This window comes from Sceloporus undulatus, chromosome 7, assembly GCF_019175285.1.
Source record: "Sceloporus undulatus isolate JIND9_A2432 ecotype Alabama chromosome 7, SceUnd_v1.1, whole genome shotgun sequence".
In the NCBI taxonomy this organism is placed as follows: domain Eukaryota; kingdom Metazoa; phylum Chordata; class Lepidosauria; order Squamata; family Phrynosomatidae; genus Sceloporus; species Sceloporus undulatus.
This window is the reverse complement of record NC_056528.1, coordinates 11,954,719-11,973,393: the sequence shown is the minus strand read 5'-3', so window position 1 is coordinate 11,973,393 and position 18,675 is coordinate 11,954,719. Positions and strand designations below refer to the sequence as shown.

At 49.1% G+C, this 18,675-nt stretch overlaps 3 protein-coding genes across 6 annotated transcripts in view; 1 reads left to right on the top strand and 2 right to left on the bottom strand.

Moving 5' to 3' along the window:
• The window catches only part of LOC121937297 (dual specificity testis-specific protein kinase 1-like), an 18,145-nt gene extending 11,804 nt beyond the window's left edge, over nt 1-6,341 (bottom strand). Inside the window, exons 1-2 of one of the 3 annotated variants that reach the window (XM_042480387.1) lie at nt 6,071-6,341; nt 1,156-1,359 (exon numbers count right to left, since the gene is read on the bottom strand). In XM_042480387.1, the coding sequence (XP_042336321.1) occupies nt 1,156-1,359; nt 6,071-6,154 (288 nt within the window). In that variant the 5' untranslated portion in view covers nt 6,155-6,341. Of the gene's footprint in view, nt 1-1,155; nt 1,360-4,044; nt 4,067-4,236; nt 5,231-6,070 lie in introns of those variants that run through there. The other 2 variants (XM_042480388.1, XM_042480389.1) reach the window with 2 other exon arrangements.
• On the top strand, nt 5,281-18,591 carry DPP7 (dipeptidyl peptidase 7). Of its 2 annotated transcripts, none has more exons than XM_042480384.1 (13): nt 5,281-5,467; nt 7,674-7,787; nt 8,555-8,694; nt 8,808-8,971; nt 9,481-9,616; nt 9,838-9,919; nt 10,223-10,389; nt 10,514-10,574; nt 15,459-15,577; nt 16,435-16,591; nt 16,850-16,914; nt 17,333-17,403; nt 17,848-18,591. In XM_042480384.1, the coding sequence occupies exons 1-13, from the start codon at nt 5,296-5,298 to the stop codon at nt 18,026-18,028; spliced, it is 1,629 nt and encodes a 542-aa protein (XP_042336318.1). In that variant the 5' UTR covers nt 5,281-5,295; the 3' UTR covers nt 18,029-18,591. The 2 variants fall into 2 exon arrangements, with proteins under 2 accessions (XP_042336318.1, XP_042336319.1); XM_042480385.1 differs by lacking the exon at nt 17,848-18,591 and adding an exon at nt 17,516-17,825.
• LOC121937294 (kelch-like protein 9) lies at nt 10,385-14,870 on the bottom strand. Its single transcript, XM_042480382.1, has 4 exons — nt 13,198-14,870; nt 12,603-12,855; nt 11,914-12,074; nt 10,385-11,183 (listed from the first exon to the last, which is right to left on the bottom strand). Exons 1-4 carry the CDS (start codon nt 14,254-14,256, stop codon nt 10,800-10,802), a joined length of 1,857 nt encoding a protein of 618 aa, XP_042336316.1. The 5' UTR covers nt 14,257-14,870; the 3' UTR covers nt 10,385-10,799.
• Nucleotides 18,592-18,675: the final 84 nt, after the last annotated feature.

Sequence of the window (18,675 nt, the reverse complement as noted above, 5' to 3'; positions counted from 1 at the left end):
GAACTAGGATGGAAGGAAGCTTTGCAAACATTAACAGACAAACCCACATCTGCAACACCGCTATTGTTCTTGCTGTGCCTTCAAGGCATTCCCAGTTTACAATAAGACGGTCCCATCACGGTGTGTTTTCTCTGGGGATCTTTCCCAAAGGGAGTTGGAGGCTGAGGCTGAGAGAGTGTGACTTTGCCCAAGGTGTCCCAAGGGTTTCCCATAGAAAAACAGGGATCCAGGCATTGGTCTCCCAGAGTCTGGGTCCAGCATACAGAAAGCAAAACCAAATGCTGGCTCTCATATAACGCCTCACAAGAGGCTACTGTATTCTTAGCATGTAATCTATGGGATTAAAGCCATTTAAACATCTCTCTTACAAAGGTAAAAAACAATAGCAACCCAGAAGATTACAGCACACAATCAGAAGCCCTTTTCCTTCTGACACAGATCCCCAAATCCTTCTGGATTAGGTAGGCATTTCCCCACAGACTGGGAACCACTGGAGCAGTTGCAGCCAAGGAATCACGTCTTCCCTGTAGCCAGCCTCTTTGTCAATAGCAATTGCCTTTCTTCCAAAGGTAAGATTGTAGACCTTATAGTTCTGAATAAGTGGGTCTCAACTGGAGAAGAGCCGTAGTAGGACTTATCCTGAAATCCCAGGGATCGGACCTGGATGTTTTACATGCAAAGCTGTGCTGCCAAGCTATTGTGCTTCACCTACAAATAAAGGCTCCAGTTCCTATGGCTTCTGGATAAAAAACTGCATTAAACAGAAATATAGGATGCTTCCATAGACTGAATCAGGGGGCATTGATCCATCTAGTTTCCTAGTCTCAGTTGAACTCAATTGAGCAGTTCCAAATTGAACTTCTCAATTAATAATACTAATACTAATAATAATACCCCATTGCATATAATGGAACTTGATCATCCATGGGTTTTGGTATCCATGGGGGTCCTGCACCCAAACCCCAGCAGATACCAAGGGCCCACTGTATTCCCAAAACAGTTTTTGTACCTTGGGCAGCGCCTACCAGAGTTTGAGCAGAAACCAGAAACAGACCCTTCCTACTTCCTAAATGGATTCTTAGACGGACCCATCCCAGCTTAAAGGCCACCATCAGCCATGAAGGGCTGCCTTGTGCTTCAGTTGGACAATGTCACCTTGTACACTTTGGAGAAGAAGCCGCTGCCGATGAGCTCAGCATCGAAGTTCTCCCAGAATTCCAGCTTCCGGACGGCGGTGCGCAGCCTCTGCCAGCGGTCATCGTCCTGGCAATAGGCGTCGGGGGCCTCCGCATAGAAGGGCGCCAGGCTGGACAGCTCTGGGGAGACCAGGCCCATGTCACACATCATGGGAGGCAGGCCCTGCAAAGAGAGAGACAAAGGGGGTCCATTCATTGCTATCTCCAGCAGCTGGAAAGATAACAACAACCTCTGCTTTTATTCGTTATTCTTGTTTATCTTGAGCATCAATGTCAGGGTAAGAAAGGGGAAAAACAACCCTGCAAGGCTGACTGCGGTTAATCCCATAGAGCAAAGTTTTGTAAGAACCTCCAGTACATCCTGGGCTTGAAAGTAACACATTAAGAGGAATGAAAGGATATAGCCATGTTAGTCTGTAGTAGCAATACGCAGAGATATCCTGTAGCACCATTAAGAGGAATGCCATGATTCATACATACCTTCCAACTGTCCCTATTAATCCTCCCACTTTTCCGGCTGTTTTTTTAAATGTCTCCTCTTCCCGCTCTCCTCCTTCGTCCTCAAACTTACATCAGTAGCTGCAAAAAAGCCCTTTGCATTCAATGAGCTCAGCAAGAAGGAGAGGAAGAGGAGGAATCTTGCTCTTCCAGGAGGTTCAAGCTCTCAAACTACTGGCTCGGATATATATATATATACAGTATATATATATATATATGAAATTTTGCAGCCTTTCCCACATTCAGCTTCCCGCTGGCTGTGCGTAAATCCTTCAATGCGCTTTTTGTCTGAACTCACACCCGGCACCCGCTCTCATGCCTCTCCTCCTCCTCCTCCTCCAAAGCCATTCAGCCCAATGCATGCCAAGGCTTTACAAGCCTCTCCATTAATGGCTTATTCAAGGCCAATGAATGGCCAAAGACACCCTTCAGACAAGTAGAGGAAAGAGAGAGAGAGAAGAGAAAGGAGAGAATGGCATCCTTTTGGGGAGGAGAAGGAAAGGTCTGCCTTGATGGCATGCCTTTGGGAGCTCAATCCGGGAACCCTGACTCCTCCTTTGGAAAACACCATCAGCATCATCGTGCCTTAAGAAAACCAGGACCTTTGTCTGCTATTATCCCACATACTATAAAAAGGGGCTTTTGGGGAGAAATACATGCCAGTGTTTCCCAGTCTGCAGAATCTGAGATGGGAAGAATGTGTGGATTGCGTCCAAAATGAGGAGAAACGACAACCGACAAAAGGCCGTCTGCTTATCCTCTGCTTTTATCTTTGGGATGATCTTCCTATCGGTCGTGAATTTCTTTTAGATTCATTTCAATTTTTGTTGCAGGGAGCAAGGTGCAAACATCCCGGGGGCCTTTTGTTTCCGTTTGCAAATCCATCTGACAAAGGAAATAGGAATCCTAATGAGACTTTTTGCTCTTGTTGACTCCAGGTTAATGGGTCCCAAACACACTGCAGAAATCATCCGGTCTGAGACTGCTTTAACTGCCTTGGCTCAGTGCTAGGAATCTAAAGCTCTCTGACAGAGGAGGCTAAATGTGCCACAAAACTACAGTTCCCAGAATTCCATAGCACTGAGCCAGGGCAGTTATTTCTGCAGTGTGTTTTGGACCATAGTGAATGTCTCCTTGGGGTTTCTTGGCCATATATCTTCAAAAGAGGTTTGCCATGGCTTTCCTCTGAGGCCGAGAGAGAGAGAGTGGCTTGTCCAAAGTCACTTGCAGGAGTTTCAATGGCTTAGCGAGGATTTGAACCTGGGTCTCCTAGGAAGAAGCCAAACCATGCGCCGCAATGGCTCTGCAAGATGTCTTCCATTTCCTGCCATGGCTTTCCTCCAAGGCTGAGAGGAAAGCATGGCTTGCCTGAGGTCTCCCAATGGGTTTCCATGACTGAGTGGGGATTCGAACCCGGGTCTTCCAATGTCCCAGTCCAGCCCTCAAACCAAAGTGGCTCCCAGTTTGATGTTCTTTGCAACAGAAAGTCCTTCCAAAAGAGAACCACTAGTTGAACTGCGAAATCAAATGATCCGTCACCAAATAACAAAATTGTTCCCTCCAAAAAAGGATTTTCAGGAAGGCCGCCCCCACCTTCTCTGCAAAACCAGGAGTGCCGATCCTGGCGTTTGATGTGCCAGTCTGTCTATAGAGTCAGACAGATTTTCACGCTCAATCGCACGCAGCAGCGCCCGCGCTTGGCATGCCATCCATCCGACGGAACCGAGTCAGAGCTTTGGCACCCGATCCGTCAGTTATCTTGGATGGCTTCCAAAGAAACACTTTGCTTTTCTGGCTGGGTTTTTCCTCCTCCAGGATCCAGAATCCTGACCAAGGCTTTATGTTTATATTCCCACTCGGCCTCACATCCTTCCTGAGCATCTTTGCACATGGCCAGGAACCTTCGCTTGGTTTAAGGAGTTTTGTAGGAGCCACAAGTCAGATGTTTTCCATTTAAATCCTAAGCAAAATGTACCTCCGTCTGGCAAATGTCTTAGTTTTGGTATTTTATGGAAGGGACACCATGTCACTATGCCCTTGTATTTAATGGGACTTGAGCGTCCCTGGATTTTGGGTATCTATGGGGGTCTTGGAAGCAAATAATGATGATGATAATACTAATAGTAACCCACATTCCTTGAACCTAGAGCCAGCCCCTGCAAGGCATGCTCCAGAGGAGAGCCTCCCTTGGGCAAGAAAGCCCTGCAAGGGATCCTTGGGGGGACAGAGGTTGGGAGGGGGCTGCAAAAGAGCCATCAAAGACCCGCAAGAGGCAAAGCCTGGAAGCCCCCTCCTCTTTCTTTCTCTCCTCTGTGTCCATCCATCCCTTCCTCCCTTTGGGGATGCTCACCTTGAGGCTGGGCTTTAAAGGTGACCCGTCCTTGCCTGGGGGGGGGGGGGAGGCCAGGGGCTGGGTCCATCCCTGCCTTAGCCCCAGGTGGCTATGCCCCCCCCGCTCCATATTGGAGGCGAAGAAGGGACACCTTCCTTTCTGCAAGGAAGGAGGCAGGGGCTTGCTGGGCCTCCTGGGCAGCCCACTCACCTGAGCCTTGGCCGGAGGAGGAGGAGGAGGAGGGTCAGATGTCCAGTTGCCTCCCTCTTCTTCGCCTCCTTCTTCCTTTTCTCCTTCCTCCTCTTTCTCTTCCCAGCCAAGCGCAGCGCCTCCGCTTCCTTCCTTCCTTCCTTCCTTCTTTGCAGCCAAGGTGCCCAAAGCTCAGCAGCGCCTCTGATGCCCATCGAGCGGCAGCAAGGGAGACCCAGTGACTGCCACTCAGGCCGCCTCCGAGGGCAGGTTTGGGGTTGGGTTGCAGGTTTTGCGGACCCTCCCTGCCTCCCTCTCTCCCCAGAGCCCCAGGCTCAGCTTCCCAGCTGCCTTTCCTCCTCTGCTAGGGACCAGCCCCATTGCAGAGAGAGGGTCTTAGAGAGAGGTTTCTACCATCTCACTCTCTCTCAGCCTCAGCCTCAGCAGCCAAGAAAACCCTCTGGAATCACAGAGTGGGAAGGAGGGACCCATGAGGGTCACCCATTCCAACCCCCTTCTGCCATAAAGGAATGTAGAGACTCCTGGAGTTAGAAGGGACCCCCGAGGGCCATCTAGTCCAAGCCATTCTTCTGCTCCGCAGGAAGACACCACCCAAGGCTTTGACTTTCACGTTCCTTCTAGGAATATCTAGGTCCTCCAGCACAACTCTATGGTCAACTTTAAGCAAAAGTTGCCTTGGAGTACGACCCAGAGATTCCTAGAGAGAACCCTCCACTGAGCCTTTCTAGCTCTTCCAGAGCAACTCTATGGTCAATGTCTGGCAGGTGTTGACCACAGAGTTGCCCTGGAGGACCCAGAGATTCCTAGAGTGGTGTCCTGTCAGGTAAAAACATGGCGTTTTTGTTAGGCTTCGTGGGTTTTCCGCATTATCATTAGACAAATCGATAGTCCCAAAAAAGCAAAGGCGGCGAAAGCGAGGCAAGTGGTCCTACTTTGGCCTTTATTTAACCATCCAGCCTTAGTAACCAAGATGGCGGCCGCGGCGGCGCCTCGGTAACTATGGCAACAGCACCTGGGTCTCTATCGCCTCTCCGCCCCGCCCCTTCAGTCAGAGGTCACATGGCGACCCCTCACGTGACGCGCCGGGGTTCTCCGCACGTGACCCCGCTGGGCAAAATGGGGGCGCCCAGCGCAGCGGTTGGCATGGCAACGCGGCCTAAGGCTTCCCTGCGCCTCCTGCTGGGTTTGTTTCTACTCCTTCTGCCGGCGCTGGAAGAAGGGTCGCCGGCCGGTAAGAAAGAAGGGACTCTGCAGATGCTCCGGGGACGGCTTTTTAAAGACCTGGCTGCCTGTGGGCGGAATGAGCTCTTCACATGCGCAGAGGCACCCTTGGCCTTCAAAGCAACGAGGGGGAAAAGGACAGCTGGGAAATGTTTTAGTTCAGTTCTCTGTTTCTGCCATCGACCATGGAAGGAGGGCAGAGGCCTCAGGGACTTTGGCAGGGTTTAGCCCTTGAGCATCTGTTAGGCCTGGGAGACCTCTTTAAACCCAAGTACATATTAGAGCCTTGCAATGTGGCTCTTATGGGTTTTCACATGAACTCTGGTTGATGGAATAGGCTTGGTAACCTTTAACTGGCCCAAAACCACCCCCTCATTTACCAGGCCTTGGTAAGAGACTGAAACCCAGACTTGCCAAGCCAAACACAAGAACCATGCATGGTACCATGCTCTGCAAAGCTAAAGAAAAGTGCCATCAGTTGTGTACTGACCAAGGTGTGAAGCTGGCAATGCAGGGCCATTATTGTCCCTTAAATAACACACCACCCAATATAATAAACTCACAAGACTCAAGGCACACTGACGTCAGCGCTTTTTGCACCTTTTCCTTATACCTGCAATGATCCCTTCCTTTTCTTCAGCCATTTTGGGTTTCCCTCCAGCTGCTTCCAAGGGTCTTCTGGCTGAGCTCTTCCCATCTTTGCCTTCAGCTTTTCTTCTTCCCATCTTCTGCCTTCAGGGATTCCTGCTTTCCTTCTGCCTTCACCCCAGGCTTTCCTTCTGGAGCTGTCCTCAAGCCTTCTGCCTTCAACTTTTCTTCTCTCTTCTTCCCATTTTCTGCCTTCAATGATTTCAGCTCTTGGCAGCTCAGCTCCAAATGGCCCCTGGCAGCTTGGGGGGGGACCCTTTTATACAGTCCCACCCAGACCCTTCAGCCAATCACTGACAAGCCCACCAAAACCCAGCCCACTCATTGGTCCATGGCTACGAACCAATAAGGGCCAGCGGAACATTGGCAAGCGGCCAATGAAACGTCGTCCTGTTTGTATCCCCCTCAGCCATAAAATTGCTGACAGAGTAGTCCAATATGGCAGATAATGAGTCCCCCACCATCCTCAACTGCAATGCCCGCTGGCCGCGGTGGATGGGGATGGTGGGGGTTGTAGTCCAACACATTAAGGAGTGCTGGGCCTGAGTTTCTCTGGCAACAGTTTCTTTTGTCAATGTCATGGCTTCAATGTCAAGAATAGGCCTCATTCATACAAAGTAGCTTGGCCTCAGCCTGAGGGATACTTTTCACCTCTCTGAGGTAATTTTCCCACTGTAGCAAGGCCTATATTTCACAACACACTTATTTATACATTTTATATAATGTTTCAGACAACTTTTACCTCAGGATTTTTGAGGTTGTTTGGCAACAGTTCCTTTTGTAAAAGTGTGATGGCTTCACTGTCAAGGGTAGGCCTCGTTTATACAGTGAACCTGAGGAAAACTTTTCACCTCTCTGAGGCGATTTTTTTATCATTGTAGCAAGGCCTAGTTTCCACAACACACTTATTTATTCATTTTATAGCATATTTTGGACAACTTTTACCTCAGGATGTTTAGGTTCTCCACAGCAACGTGGCAAAAACAAACAAGTGCAAGATTCAAACCCACAAATGTATATAAAGAATAAAAGAGGGAATGGGGCAGAAAGTAAGCCAAAGAGGCGACAAAGGGAAGACAAGTGAGGAATAATAAAGAAGGGAGGCAGAATTAAAGAACCCCGACTTCAAATTGAAAGTCAAATGAGGAAGATATTGGCCACTATCCCACATTTTAAACGCTGAGGTAAAAGGATTAATTTGTCCAGCTAAATGTTTCTGGTGTATGAATAATTTAGCTTCAATCTGAGGGAAACTTTTTACCTCTTTGAGGTGATTTTTCTTATTGTAGCAAGGCTTAGCTTTCACAACACACCAATTTATACGTTTTATGTCATGTTTCAGGCAACTTTTACCTCAGGATTTTTAGGTTCTCCACAGCAACGTGACAGAAACCAACAAATCCAAGCTTCCAGCCCACAAATGAAGTATAAACAATGATAGAAAGAATTAAAAAAATGGGAATGGGGCAGAAATAAAGCCAAAGTGGTTTCTTTTCCAGAGGGAAAAACTGGTTTATGGTCATTTTAAAAACCAGCTACACTGAACTTTTGCTTCTTCTTGTTTTAAGCTTACAGGACTCTGCAGCCGGACTTGGAAGAGAAATATTTTGAGCAATGGTTGGATCACTTCAATCTCCAAACCTACAGCAACAAAACCTTTCTGCAGAGATACCTCGTGACGGGTGCGCTTAAAGTGGTATTAAAGTTAAAATAAATTAAACAACCAATGGTCCAAAACAGACGTCAGAAATAATCCAGTTTCAGATTGCTTTTACTGCTCAATGCTAGAGAATTCTGGGAACTGTAGTTTTGTGAGACATCGAGCCTCCTCTGTCAGAGAGAGCTTCGGTGCCACAATAAACTACAATTCCCAGGATTCCTTAGCACTGAGTCAGAGGCATATAAAGTGGTCTCAAACTGGGTTATTTCTGCAGTGTGTTTTGGACCTGTCTGATCAAATCATTAAAAACACATCAAGCACACAATGCATGTTAATAAAAACAGCACAGGCAACCTGTATCCACACTGAGGAAATAAAGCAGTTAGATGCTACTTTAAGTGCCATGGTTCCATCCTATGGAATTCTGGGATTTTTAGTTTGGTGAGGTATTTGGCCTGGTCTGTTGGAGAGCTCTGAAGCCTTGCCAAACTACAAATCCCAGGTTGTTATTATTATTATCATTTGTATCCCACCTCTCCCTTAGAGGATCGAGGCAGCTAACAGCACAAGTTAATACAAATACACTAGGATTCTGTAGACTAGAGCCATGGCAATGGTGTCAGGGAGGGCAGGCCGGGGAATGTCAGAAAAGTGTGGAGATATAGTAAGGAGGTGAAGCAACCCTTGACCGCCTCCATGGGGTCCCAGTCCTGCTTGCGGGTCCTGGGCATTCATTGCTTCCCTTCTTCTCTGTTGCCTGAACGTCCTTCCTCTGCATGCCCCACACAGAGAAATTCTGGGGAAATGGAACCGGCCCCATCTTTTTTTACACCGGGAACGAGGGAGACGTCTGGGAATTTGCTCAGAACTGCGGCTTCATCCTAGAACTGGCGGAGCAGCAAGGAGCCCTGGTCGTCTTTGCAGAGCATGTGAGTGTCTTCCTTGGAGCGGCACACAGCTTTGCTTCCCCTTTTTCCGTCTTTGCTTCTGCTGGCCTGACACGGCTTTTAGGGTCATGTTTTTTGGGTTTTTCCCCCCACAGAGGTACTATGGGAAGTCCCTCCCATTTGGAGCAGCGTCGCTGCAAAGGGAGAACGCGGGTCTGCTGAGCGTGGAGCAAGCCCTGGCCGACTACGCCGTGCTGATTACGGAACTGAAGGGAGAGTACGGGGCGCAGGACGCGCCGGTCATTGCTTTTGGAGGCAGGTGAGTGTCCTTTGGCTTTGCCATACTCTCTACAAGGCTGGGGAAATGGTCTCGCTTTCTCTGACCCAGCTGGAGAATATCAAGATCTGTTCTCTGCAGGAAGGAGAACAGGCATTTCACAGCCACCATCAAAATAGTTTGGGAGCCAGAGTGTTCATATACTCAAGCACCAAATGCTGAGATGTGTGTAGATTGCCTCTGCTGTTTGTGCTTTAACTTAATCCCAGCCAAGACAGGTCTGGGAGGGAGAATAAAAATTGGTCCTCAGCCAAAAGGAGAGCTGCTCCTCTCTTACATCCCTGCAGGATTATACAAAACATAAGAAATATTGTGGGACTTTCCCCCCTTGACCTTTTAAACCAAATCAGCCTCCTTAGGGCCAAAGATCAGAGGTGGAATAAAAAGTGCAGCCATTTGTCTTTCTTTTAAGCCAGCAAGCTCTTTTGCAAAGTCTCTCGCCTTGTCCATTGCATCACCTGCCTCTTAACTTTTTCTTTCCGACTCGGCAGTTATGGTGGGATGCTGAGCGCATACATGAGGATGAAGTACCCCAACGTTGTCGCCGGTGCACTAGCTGCCAGTGCCCCAGTTCTCTCTGTGGCCGGGATCGGAAACTCCAACCAATTCTTTAAGGATGTCACAGCGGTAAGAGGAGGATGAATTGGTTGGGTTCACATCCCCCAATGAGACTCTCACTCCCAAAGGAAAGCTTACATTCATGGGAGTAATGAATCCCACCTCTGGCTTCTGTGAAGCTGCAAAATTAGTGGGAGGGTCTTGGGTTCCCTCAAGCATACCTCCTCTTCTTTGCTGGTTTGAATCAAAGGGTCTTTTTGAATCAACGGACTGTGGTCTTTTTCTTTCAGGATTTCCAGAACTACAGCCCAAACTGTGCCCAAGTTGTGCGTGAAGCATTCCAGCAAATCAAAGACCTGTACCTGGTTGGAGGTAAAGTGAACACACTTGCCTGGTGGGAGACAACTTACGAAAGGAGAATTTTTATGCTGGGGAATGGTTACAAAGATAAAGTTGCTGCTGTGGAGCAGAAATGGGAGAACAGTCTTCCCAGACGTTCACAGATCAGGCTGTTACACACTCCACACACATATTTCTGGTAGCTACCAAGCCTTGGGAAGAACCCTTGCTCCCGTCACTTACCTGACTGCAGCAACCACCCAATGAGGCTTCTGTCTGAGTTACAACAGACCCACCAGAATGTGCTTTTCCTCTCCTTTTTGTCTCTGCACTCAGCTTATGAAGAAATCAGCAGCAGGATGTCTACTTGTGAGAAGCTTTCCTCCAAGGAGGACGTCTACCAGCTCTTTGAGTTTGCCCGCAATGCCTTCACTATGTTGGCCATGATGGATTACCCTTACAAGACTGATTTTATGGGCCACTTCCCTGCCAATCCTGTCAAGGTGAGCATGCCTTCCCCATTAGCTGTTTGAGGGGAAACTAACCCTTCTGTTCTGACTCTTGCTTCTTGATTTTTCTGTACCTGTCTCAAAACCTAACCCGGTGCATGTGTGTGTCTGAACGCAGGTCGGTTGTGAGCTGATGCTGGCAAACAAGGACCCAGTCAGAGGCTTGGCAGCTCTTAGTGGTGAGTAGGAATTGTAAACTGCTGTCAAAGCAACATTGGGAAGTTTGGATCTCAGCCCATACTTGGAGGCAGGAGCATGTGAATCTCAAGAACTTACGGAACCCCTCAAGATTTGTGGAAACTGTTTGAATATGACCTGGAAAAATCCAGCTTGCGTTTCCTTTCTTAATTTCAGCGGGGGCTTCTGCTAACGCATTGCTGCTGGATTTTCTCCAGAGTCCCTCTTTAAAGAGCAGGCTGGGCTGTGTGCTCATTGGTGATGAATAAGTTGAGGGTGGATTTCTTCTTGCCGGGGGCTGGTGGCTCTCCCCCATTCTGCTGTTTGCTGGTGATCTGGCATGGGAGGCGGACGAAGCAAGAGGCGTGATCTGCCAGAGCCATGGGTAGGGACCCTGCTTTTGCCCACACCTTCCTTCCTGGGCTGCAGACAAAGACGCCCTCCTCTTTGGTCCTCTGGCGCAGCGACCCACCTCCCGTGATGTATAGTTGCTGCTGGTGCATGGCAAGGCCAAACTGGCAGAGGTCAAAGGCAGAGAGGTCAAGCAGCGTCCACTGATCAGAAACTGGGCAGTAGGACTCCATCTTGCTGACAGGCACCCATTCTCCAGCCTGCATAGGATCAGAAGGAGCAGAGAGGTATCAGAGGAGAGGATTCTGTTGCTTGCTAAGCCAGTGTGGGCACGGGTCAATTCTTCCCCCGGGCCTACTGGTGGTCCACACTCTGCCCCCTAAAACAAGCCTAAGTACCATTGTTTTTCCCCTGCAGTCTCTCAAAATGGAGACAGGAGGTGGCATCACTTCACTTCCTGTTACCATTTTGAGAAGGAGTGCTGAGGAAAAGGGAGGTGTAGTCCAAGGTTTTGAAGTGCTTGTGTGGGATGGAGATATTTATGCATGTTTTCACAAGGTGGGGGGGGGGGGGGGGTGTGCTTTCATCTTTGACTTTGGGGCAAAATGACCCAGAATAGTGCAAAATGGGGTACTTTAAAAAGAAGCTGGATGGTCATCTGTTGGGGATGCTTTGATTGCGATTTCCTGCATGGCAGAATGGGGTTGGACTGGATGGCCCTTGGGGTCTCTTCCAACTCTATGATTCTATTATTCTACTGGTTGGAGGCTTCAGGGCCACAAATGGGGCCATATGTGGTTTGCAGTGTGCCCACCCATGGTATTAAGTGAAAAGTGAAGGCAAAGACACAAAGGAACAGAGGCACAAACCGAACGGTTACTGTTTGGAGAACCAGATTTGCTTACCTGTGAGCATCTCACGGGGTCACTACAAGCATGAATAGCCTGGATGTTTGACTCACCGCCATAATTTTACTTTTAATCAACTTACATTTGTCAAAGCCCGTCCTCCAATACAGACGATTTTGTCCTCAGAGGCTGCCATCCCATGGTCACAGCGTGCAAAAGTCATTGGTCGGTTCTTAACCCACCGACGCAGGCGGGAGAGGTAGCTGTAAGTATCTGGTAAGGTTTTCCCACTGGCGAATCCCCCTGGCGCAGATGGGCGAAAAGAGAGGACACCACCTTTTAAGCTGGGCATGGATCCACCTGCTTTCCCTTTGTGCCTTTTCCTGCCTGACTCCTCAAGGGCTGAAGTGTGAACACAGAAAACGACAGCACCTACAGCTAAGAGGAGGCTTCCAAAGACACTTTGGGAAGCCCAGAAGGCTGTATTGGGACTCCGGGGGAGCAGAGTTAAGCCCTGGAGCCTGTGGTTCTCCAACCCTGCACCAAGAAAGGCTCACTGACAGATTTATTTTCTCTGTGCCTATGAAAGAATAAGAGAAGAGTCACCTGCCAGCTTACAAAGGGAGGTTTGCAGATCGAGGGTGCCTCATTCCCCTGGAAAACTATGGAAACATCACTCCATGAATTCCTCCTATCGCAGTGGCAGTTACTACTGATAAAGCAGCATGTGCCTGCGCCTGGCCTGCCTTGCAATGCAGGAGGTGACTGGTAAGGCAGGGAAGACTTCTTCAGGAGAAAAGAGCCTCAGGACCGCCAGTGTCAGTTTCTCACCTGATATGTAGAGGATCCCTTTGTGGGTGGCTCCCGCGTGGTCAGCCATGGGCAGAGGGCAAGGCGTGATGCTTCGCCATTCATTCTCGGCCGGCCAGTACTCTTCCGCTGTGTTGGTGAGGGCCCCCAGCAGCGTCCCCCCTCCCACGGCCACGAGGCGGTCATTCAGGGCCCCTGCATGAAAACGGGTCCGCCGCGCCTGCATGCTTGCCACTTGGATCCACGCATTTTGCTGGGGGTCAAGCCTGAACACCTGAAGCAGGAAGGAAGGAAAGGAGAAATGAAACGAAAGGATGAAAGAATGGGATTAGTTGGCTCCGTTTCCTAGGGGAGTGTTCAGCATTTTGTTGCAGGGGAAGCTTAAGGGCTTTCAGGTAGAAAATGTTAGCCAAATTGGAAGGAGGTGAAAAAGACCATCCAAGACAAAGCATGTGTTTCTCCTGAAGAATTTGGACCAGTCTGCACTACCTGCATTAACCTGGACCTGATTTTGTTCTATATTATTGCCTGATAGAGAATGTGGCCAGCAGGGCAGCGTCATTTGAGCACCCTGGGAGGAATGAGCAACTGTACACTCCTCAAGTTTTGTGCTTACCTTGTTTGAAGGATACTGTCCTTTTGGGTCAAACTTGTCCTGGCCCCCCATAACAAAGACAAAGCTGTTGATCACAGCGACAGAATGGTTATACGCAGGCCCACTGAGTTTCCTGATCTTTCTCCACGAACGAAAACCTTGATCCGCAGCCCACACTTCGTCGTGGATGGTGTTGTCTGCAGACCTACCACCAAGAACGAGCAACCTATCTGCACCGCCCCGGACCTGTGTCCGCTCGCTCTGGAGGGATGGCTGCGCATATGGCTGGGAATGATAATCCAAGGCCTCCTGAAGGTACCGGCGGCAAACAGGGTCCATCTTCATGAGGGACTCCTTCTGCACAAATGTCTGCAAATCCTTGAGAGGTATAAGGGGAAACCGGATGCGCCTTAAGAGACTGGGCGCATCTTTGAGGCGTGTGGCGTCTTGGTGCAGCCAGTCAACGGTTGCGTGGAAGAGGTCCAGCTCAGTGAGACCTTGAACATCTTCTCTGTCCAGGACCTCATGTAGGGTGGCTCCATCCAGCTCCTTCAGCCACGAGGGGTCTGCCAGGATCTCCTTGCAGTGCCTGCTCACGCATCTCACCGCTTTCTCCCTCAGCTCCTCTGGGCCGAGCCGCTTGGTGATGTTGAGGATCTGGAGGCAAGTGTGCCAGTTCAGGCTCTCTTCCAGGAACTGGAAGCAGAGGCCCATCACCTCACGCACCAGCAGCACTTCAGCCGCATGGAAGGTCTCCTCGACGGTCTGGAGGGTCAGCGCCAGCTGGTTGGAGTAAACAAAAGACAGGACGTTCTGCAGACCGCAGGCAGTGGCAGAGGACACCTTGATGAGGGAGTCATGGCTGGAGGCGTCTCCGGCAAAGCGCATCTTGCAGTAGCTGCTGGCTGCGGCCAGGACAGCCTTGTGGGCAGGGAAGGAGGCTCCCTCAGCCTCCAGCATCACGTCGCACAGGAGGTTCTGCGAGCGCAGGTTCCCCAGCCCCTCCAAGAGTTTGGGCAGGTAGACATCCGAGGAAAGGCACTGGCCTTTGGCCGAAACCTGGTCACTGAGAGACATCATCCCCTTTGCCAGAGAAGCTGTGCTACAATAATCCACAAGATAATCGCTTCTTGGCTGAGACAAGTTGAGGTCTCCCTCAACTCAGAGGTTCACCCTTAAGGTCTAGAGTTTGTGAACCCCGGTTCTTCAAAGATAACCAGTGGGGCTGCCCGTTCCCTTCAGCTTTGCTCATGTTTTGCCTGCAGTGTTGTCCTACTTTTCCTCCAGGCTGCCAGGGAGAGCAGGTCAGATGATGTGCCATTGTCAAGACACCAGACCTCCCCATTTCCACAAAGGTGCAGCCTTTGCTCAGCTTCTCAGTCACGCTTGAAGTGGCTCTTGTAGCTGCCTAGGTAGCAAGTCCAGGCATGCCTTTGTGGCTTTTCCAAATCTGGAGTCAGAGGAGGACTGTGTGCACCACGCGAGGCTCCTTTGTGGCTCAAAGGCAGCAGAGTAAGTATTCGGCTCCCAACATCTTTCTCCAGCATCTGAATCAGGGCTAAGCAGATCCAAGGCTTGCAAGCAAAGTCTGTGCCGTCCAGCATCCTCTGTTTTCCAAGCACAGATCCTCAAATGCCTCTGGGAGGTTTAAAACAGAAAGGAACAGGTGCCTCTTGTTCAGCCCATTAGACTGCACCTTGATATGGAGGTTCCATTTATCAGGACTTTGAATAATGTGGTGTTTTATTCTTGTGTTTTCAAGGATTTGTTTCCAGTGGATTTAATTCTGAGGCCACTTCAGTTGCATTGTTTTAATAGCTTGTGCATTTTTAAAATGTAATGCTCCTATATGAGCATTAAATGTAATGTCTTATATGACTTGTTATCAGCATTCATTTTAAGGTTTGTAGGCAGCCTTGAAATCCCAGTTTTGGAGGAAAGGTGGAATTTAAATGAACTAGTACCACCCGCAATGGCTGATGTTTCTCTTCTACTATATATCACTCTCTTTCTCCAAGTTAATCTGTGGCATCAGATTCAGGAAACCCTGCATTGGGTGAAAAAGTACTTTTTCCTTGTCTTGAATCTACTGCCAAATATAGCCCATCATATCCAGAGCAACAGGTTAGGCAGGGCTGCTTTATGAGATGGAACTAGCCCACACACCTTTTATTCTATTGATTTTCTTCTTGTGGCCTTTTATAGTCTCTAAACATTACCCAAGAAAGAATGGGCAGCCTCTCCTTAAAAATGACGGTGGCCTCCTTTCTTTTGCTCACTAGGGTTATTCTACAACTCCACCGGGACCACTCCATGTTTTGACATTTACAAGCAATACCGGAAATGTGCTGACCCAACTGGCTGCGGCACGGGCTCCAATGCCGAGGCATGGGACTATCAGGTACGAGAGAAAAAGAAGAGGGATGAACTGGAGCCTCCAGCCTTGCCCTGTCCTTGCTCCGTAACATCTTGTAGTGAGCTTTTTCTTCCTAAATGTCAGCCCCCAAACAATTCAGCCTTTCCTTGCAGAGATGGTATTTCAGCCTTCCACCTGTATTATGTGCCCAATATTTCCCCCCTTTTTCTTTCAATCTGCATGGTGCCATTTTTGAGAGAGACTGACCCAAACTGCCCACCCTAGTCTAAACCTGGCTCCACCATAAGGCATAGAGACTTTGATTTTGTGATATGCGATAATTGCATTTAAACAGATGTCTAGTCCCTGGTTCTTTCCCTTGACTGCCATGGCTCTGTTGTACAGAATCCTGGGATTTTTTGGTTGGTGAATTTCCCAGAATCCTTTGCTGTAAGAGGCCACCCTCCTGAACTACAACATCAGAACTCTTTGGGACAGAATTCCAAGTAATTCATGAAATGACAAATCTCAAAGCCCTGTAAGATGAAGCAACAGCAGTGGAGAACCATTGTAGTGTATTGGTTTGAGTGTTGGATTAGGACTCTGGGAGACCAGGATTCAAATCCCTGCTTGGCCACAAAAACCCACTGGGTGACTTTGGGCAAGTCCCACTCTCTCAGCCTCAGAGGAAGGCAATAGTGGCCAATCTTCTCTGAACAAATCTAAGAAAACCCCAGAATAGGTCCGCCTTAAGGTTGGCATAAATCGGAAATTATTTGAAGGCACACCACAAAAAATAGAGGGGGAAGTAAAGGGCCATAGTGTGGATGCAGCCCCAATTGTTCTATCCCTGCTCTGCCTGATTCACATGGCTTGTTCAGGACCCTTCTGCTTCATTTCAGGCATGCACCGAAATCAACTTAACATTTGACAGCAACAATGTGACTGACATGTTCCCAGAGATCCCCTTCACCGAGGCTGCTAGAGACGCATACTGCTCCTACAAGTGGGGGGTCCACCCCAGGCCTTTGTGGCTGCGGACCAGCCTCTGGGGCAGTGGTAAGCAGTGGTCACTCCTCCTTTGTTCACTCTCTTATTAGCTGGAACCAGAGGCCCTTTGGGCCAAACTTAAGGGTTATGGGTCGCCTTCAAGCTGGGCTGTCAACCCAGAGGGCCAATGGTTGGGGAAACCAACCTCAACTCTCACTTTTGATTAAAAGCCGCCCCCTGAGAGCTCCCAAAAGTACTTGCTACACTTTTCTACAGTGTGTGTCAACACAATTATGTCAGCTTCATTATCTCATTTGATATCTCCAGATTTGGCCGCTGCAACCAACATCATCTTCTCAAATGGAGACCTGGATCCCTGGGCAGGCGGTGGAGTAAGTTTTTCAACATACGCACGTAACACTTTCCAAAGTGGGTTGGCGGCTGTTGGTCTGCCATCTTGAACATACTTGCTCTTCTGGCTGCAGTTGCTGGCCAGCCCTGCAGGTAGGCTTAAATTTCAGTGGCAGACTGGACAAAAAAAGAGAGGTGGGATTGAAACTCCTGACCTAATAGACTGAAATTAAAAAGTTCTTAACTACTGGGCCAAATAGAAAGCTTTCTAGGTGCCTGTGCTAGTAGGGTTAAGGCTCAGATCCACTCAGGAAATAAAAGACTGATGTGCCCCTGGGAAGATGTACCCCTGGGTCAACGTACAAACGGTTCAGAGGTCTGACCGAAGTTTGTATACCTTTGCTCTTCTTATATGTGGCCTGGAAAAGGTATGACCTTCTTCCCCTGTTGCTGTTTTAGGTCAGAAAGAGCCTGAGCTCCTCGTTGATCGCCATCATGATTGTGGGAGGTGCCCATCACCTGGACCTCAGGTAGGAACAGCAGGGATGATGAATGAATTTTGGACTGTTTGAGACAGGGCTTAGCATTTAGCTTTCTACTCTCTTCCCACCTGATCCCTTGGTGCTATATTTGTCCCTTCAGATATTTTCAGAGAAGCAATTCGGACAACAAGTGGTAGTGTGTGCACACTGGGGAATAGCATTTAGAATTACGCTTCCAGAAGGCTTTTGAAGGCAGTCTTCCATTTCTGCAAGTAGCACAAAATGCCTTAGCAGGTCATATCTCCTAGCTGGGTCCACTCCAGAGCATGAATGAAACAGTGGTAGTCAGTGGGCACAAAACCCTGAGGCAGTGCTCCAGAGCAACATGTCCCAGCATAACTGCAGTAGATGGGATCCTCTGGCTGTGGCATTGGCTCATCTCAAGGCATAGACGGAGGGACCCATGTCCTATGGCTTACTCTTCTGCTACAGGGGTTCAAACCCAGCCGATCCGCCCTCCGTCAGAGAGGCTCGCCTCCAGGAAGCAACCATCATCCTCGACTGGGTGAGATCAGCCACTATCAGGGGAGCCGGGGATGGAACTGGGTCCTTGGGAGGCTTTAGCGGACGGACCCCCCCGCCGCTCTCGTGCCCACCTGTGACGGGAGTTTAGGATGCCACATGTGGGTGCCAAAACCAGCTGGATGTACTGGTGAGTGCTGGAACACTGAGAAGGAAGTTGCGGAAGAGCTGGCAACGTGTCCAGCCAAGGCAGTGACACTTTCATGCCACAGGTTGCCAATGCCAAAATAAAGGTGGAAACAGCCCATTAGGAGCTCTGTTCCCCACTTTGTATGAATGTTCTGGATGTCAGAGATGGCACATGCCCTCTTTGGCCATGGCAGTGTCCAGTTCCAGTATTACAAGTCTGGTCTTTCCTACTCCTGATCCATTTCTCTCAAGAAGCCAGGTCTGTTGCTACTGACTGTTCTTAATTACGGACTGAGGCTCTTAAACTCAGCTTCATTTTTTAACTAGCCAACTTGTTACTTGTTACAAAGCAAACTTTGACTGTGGAGACGCCAAAGACAAAGGCTAGAAACAACCATTTCGGTTATAATTAATTTTGGCTTGCAGCCCAGGATGCGGGGCAAAAGATAACAGTACGCCAATTATTCAGTTCTCTTGTTGGCCAAAGTCACTCTGAATAAAGTGGAAAAGTACTGTTTGAAGATGGCACAGAGTCAGGCTGAATGTTTTAGCATACTATGGAACCGAGTCTATCCCAGCCTCCACCGCGAGGAACATATGGACAGAAAA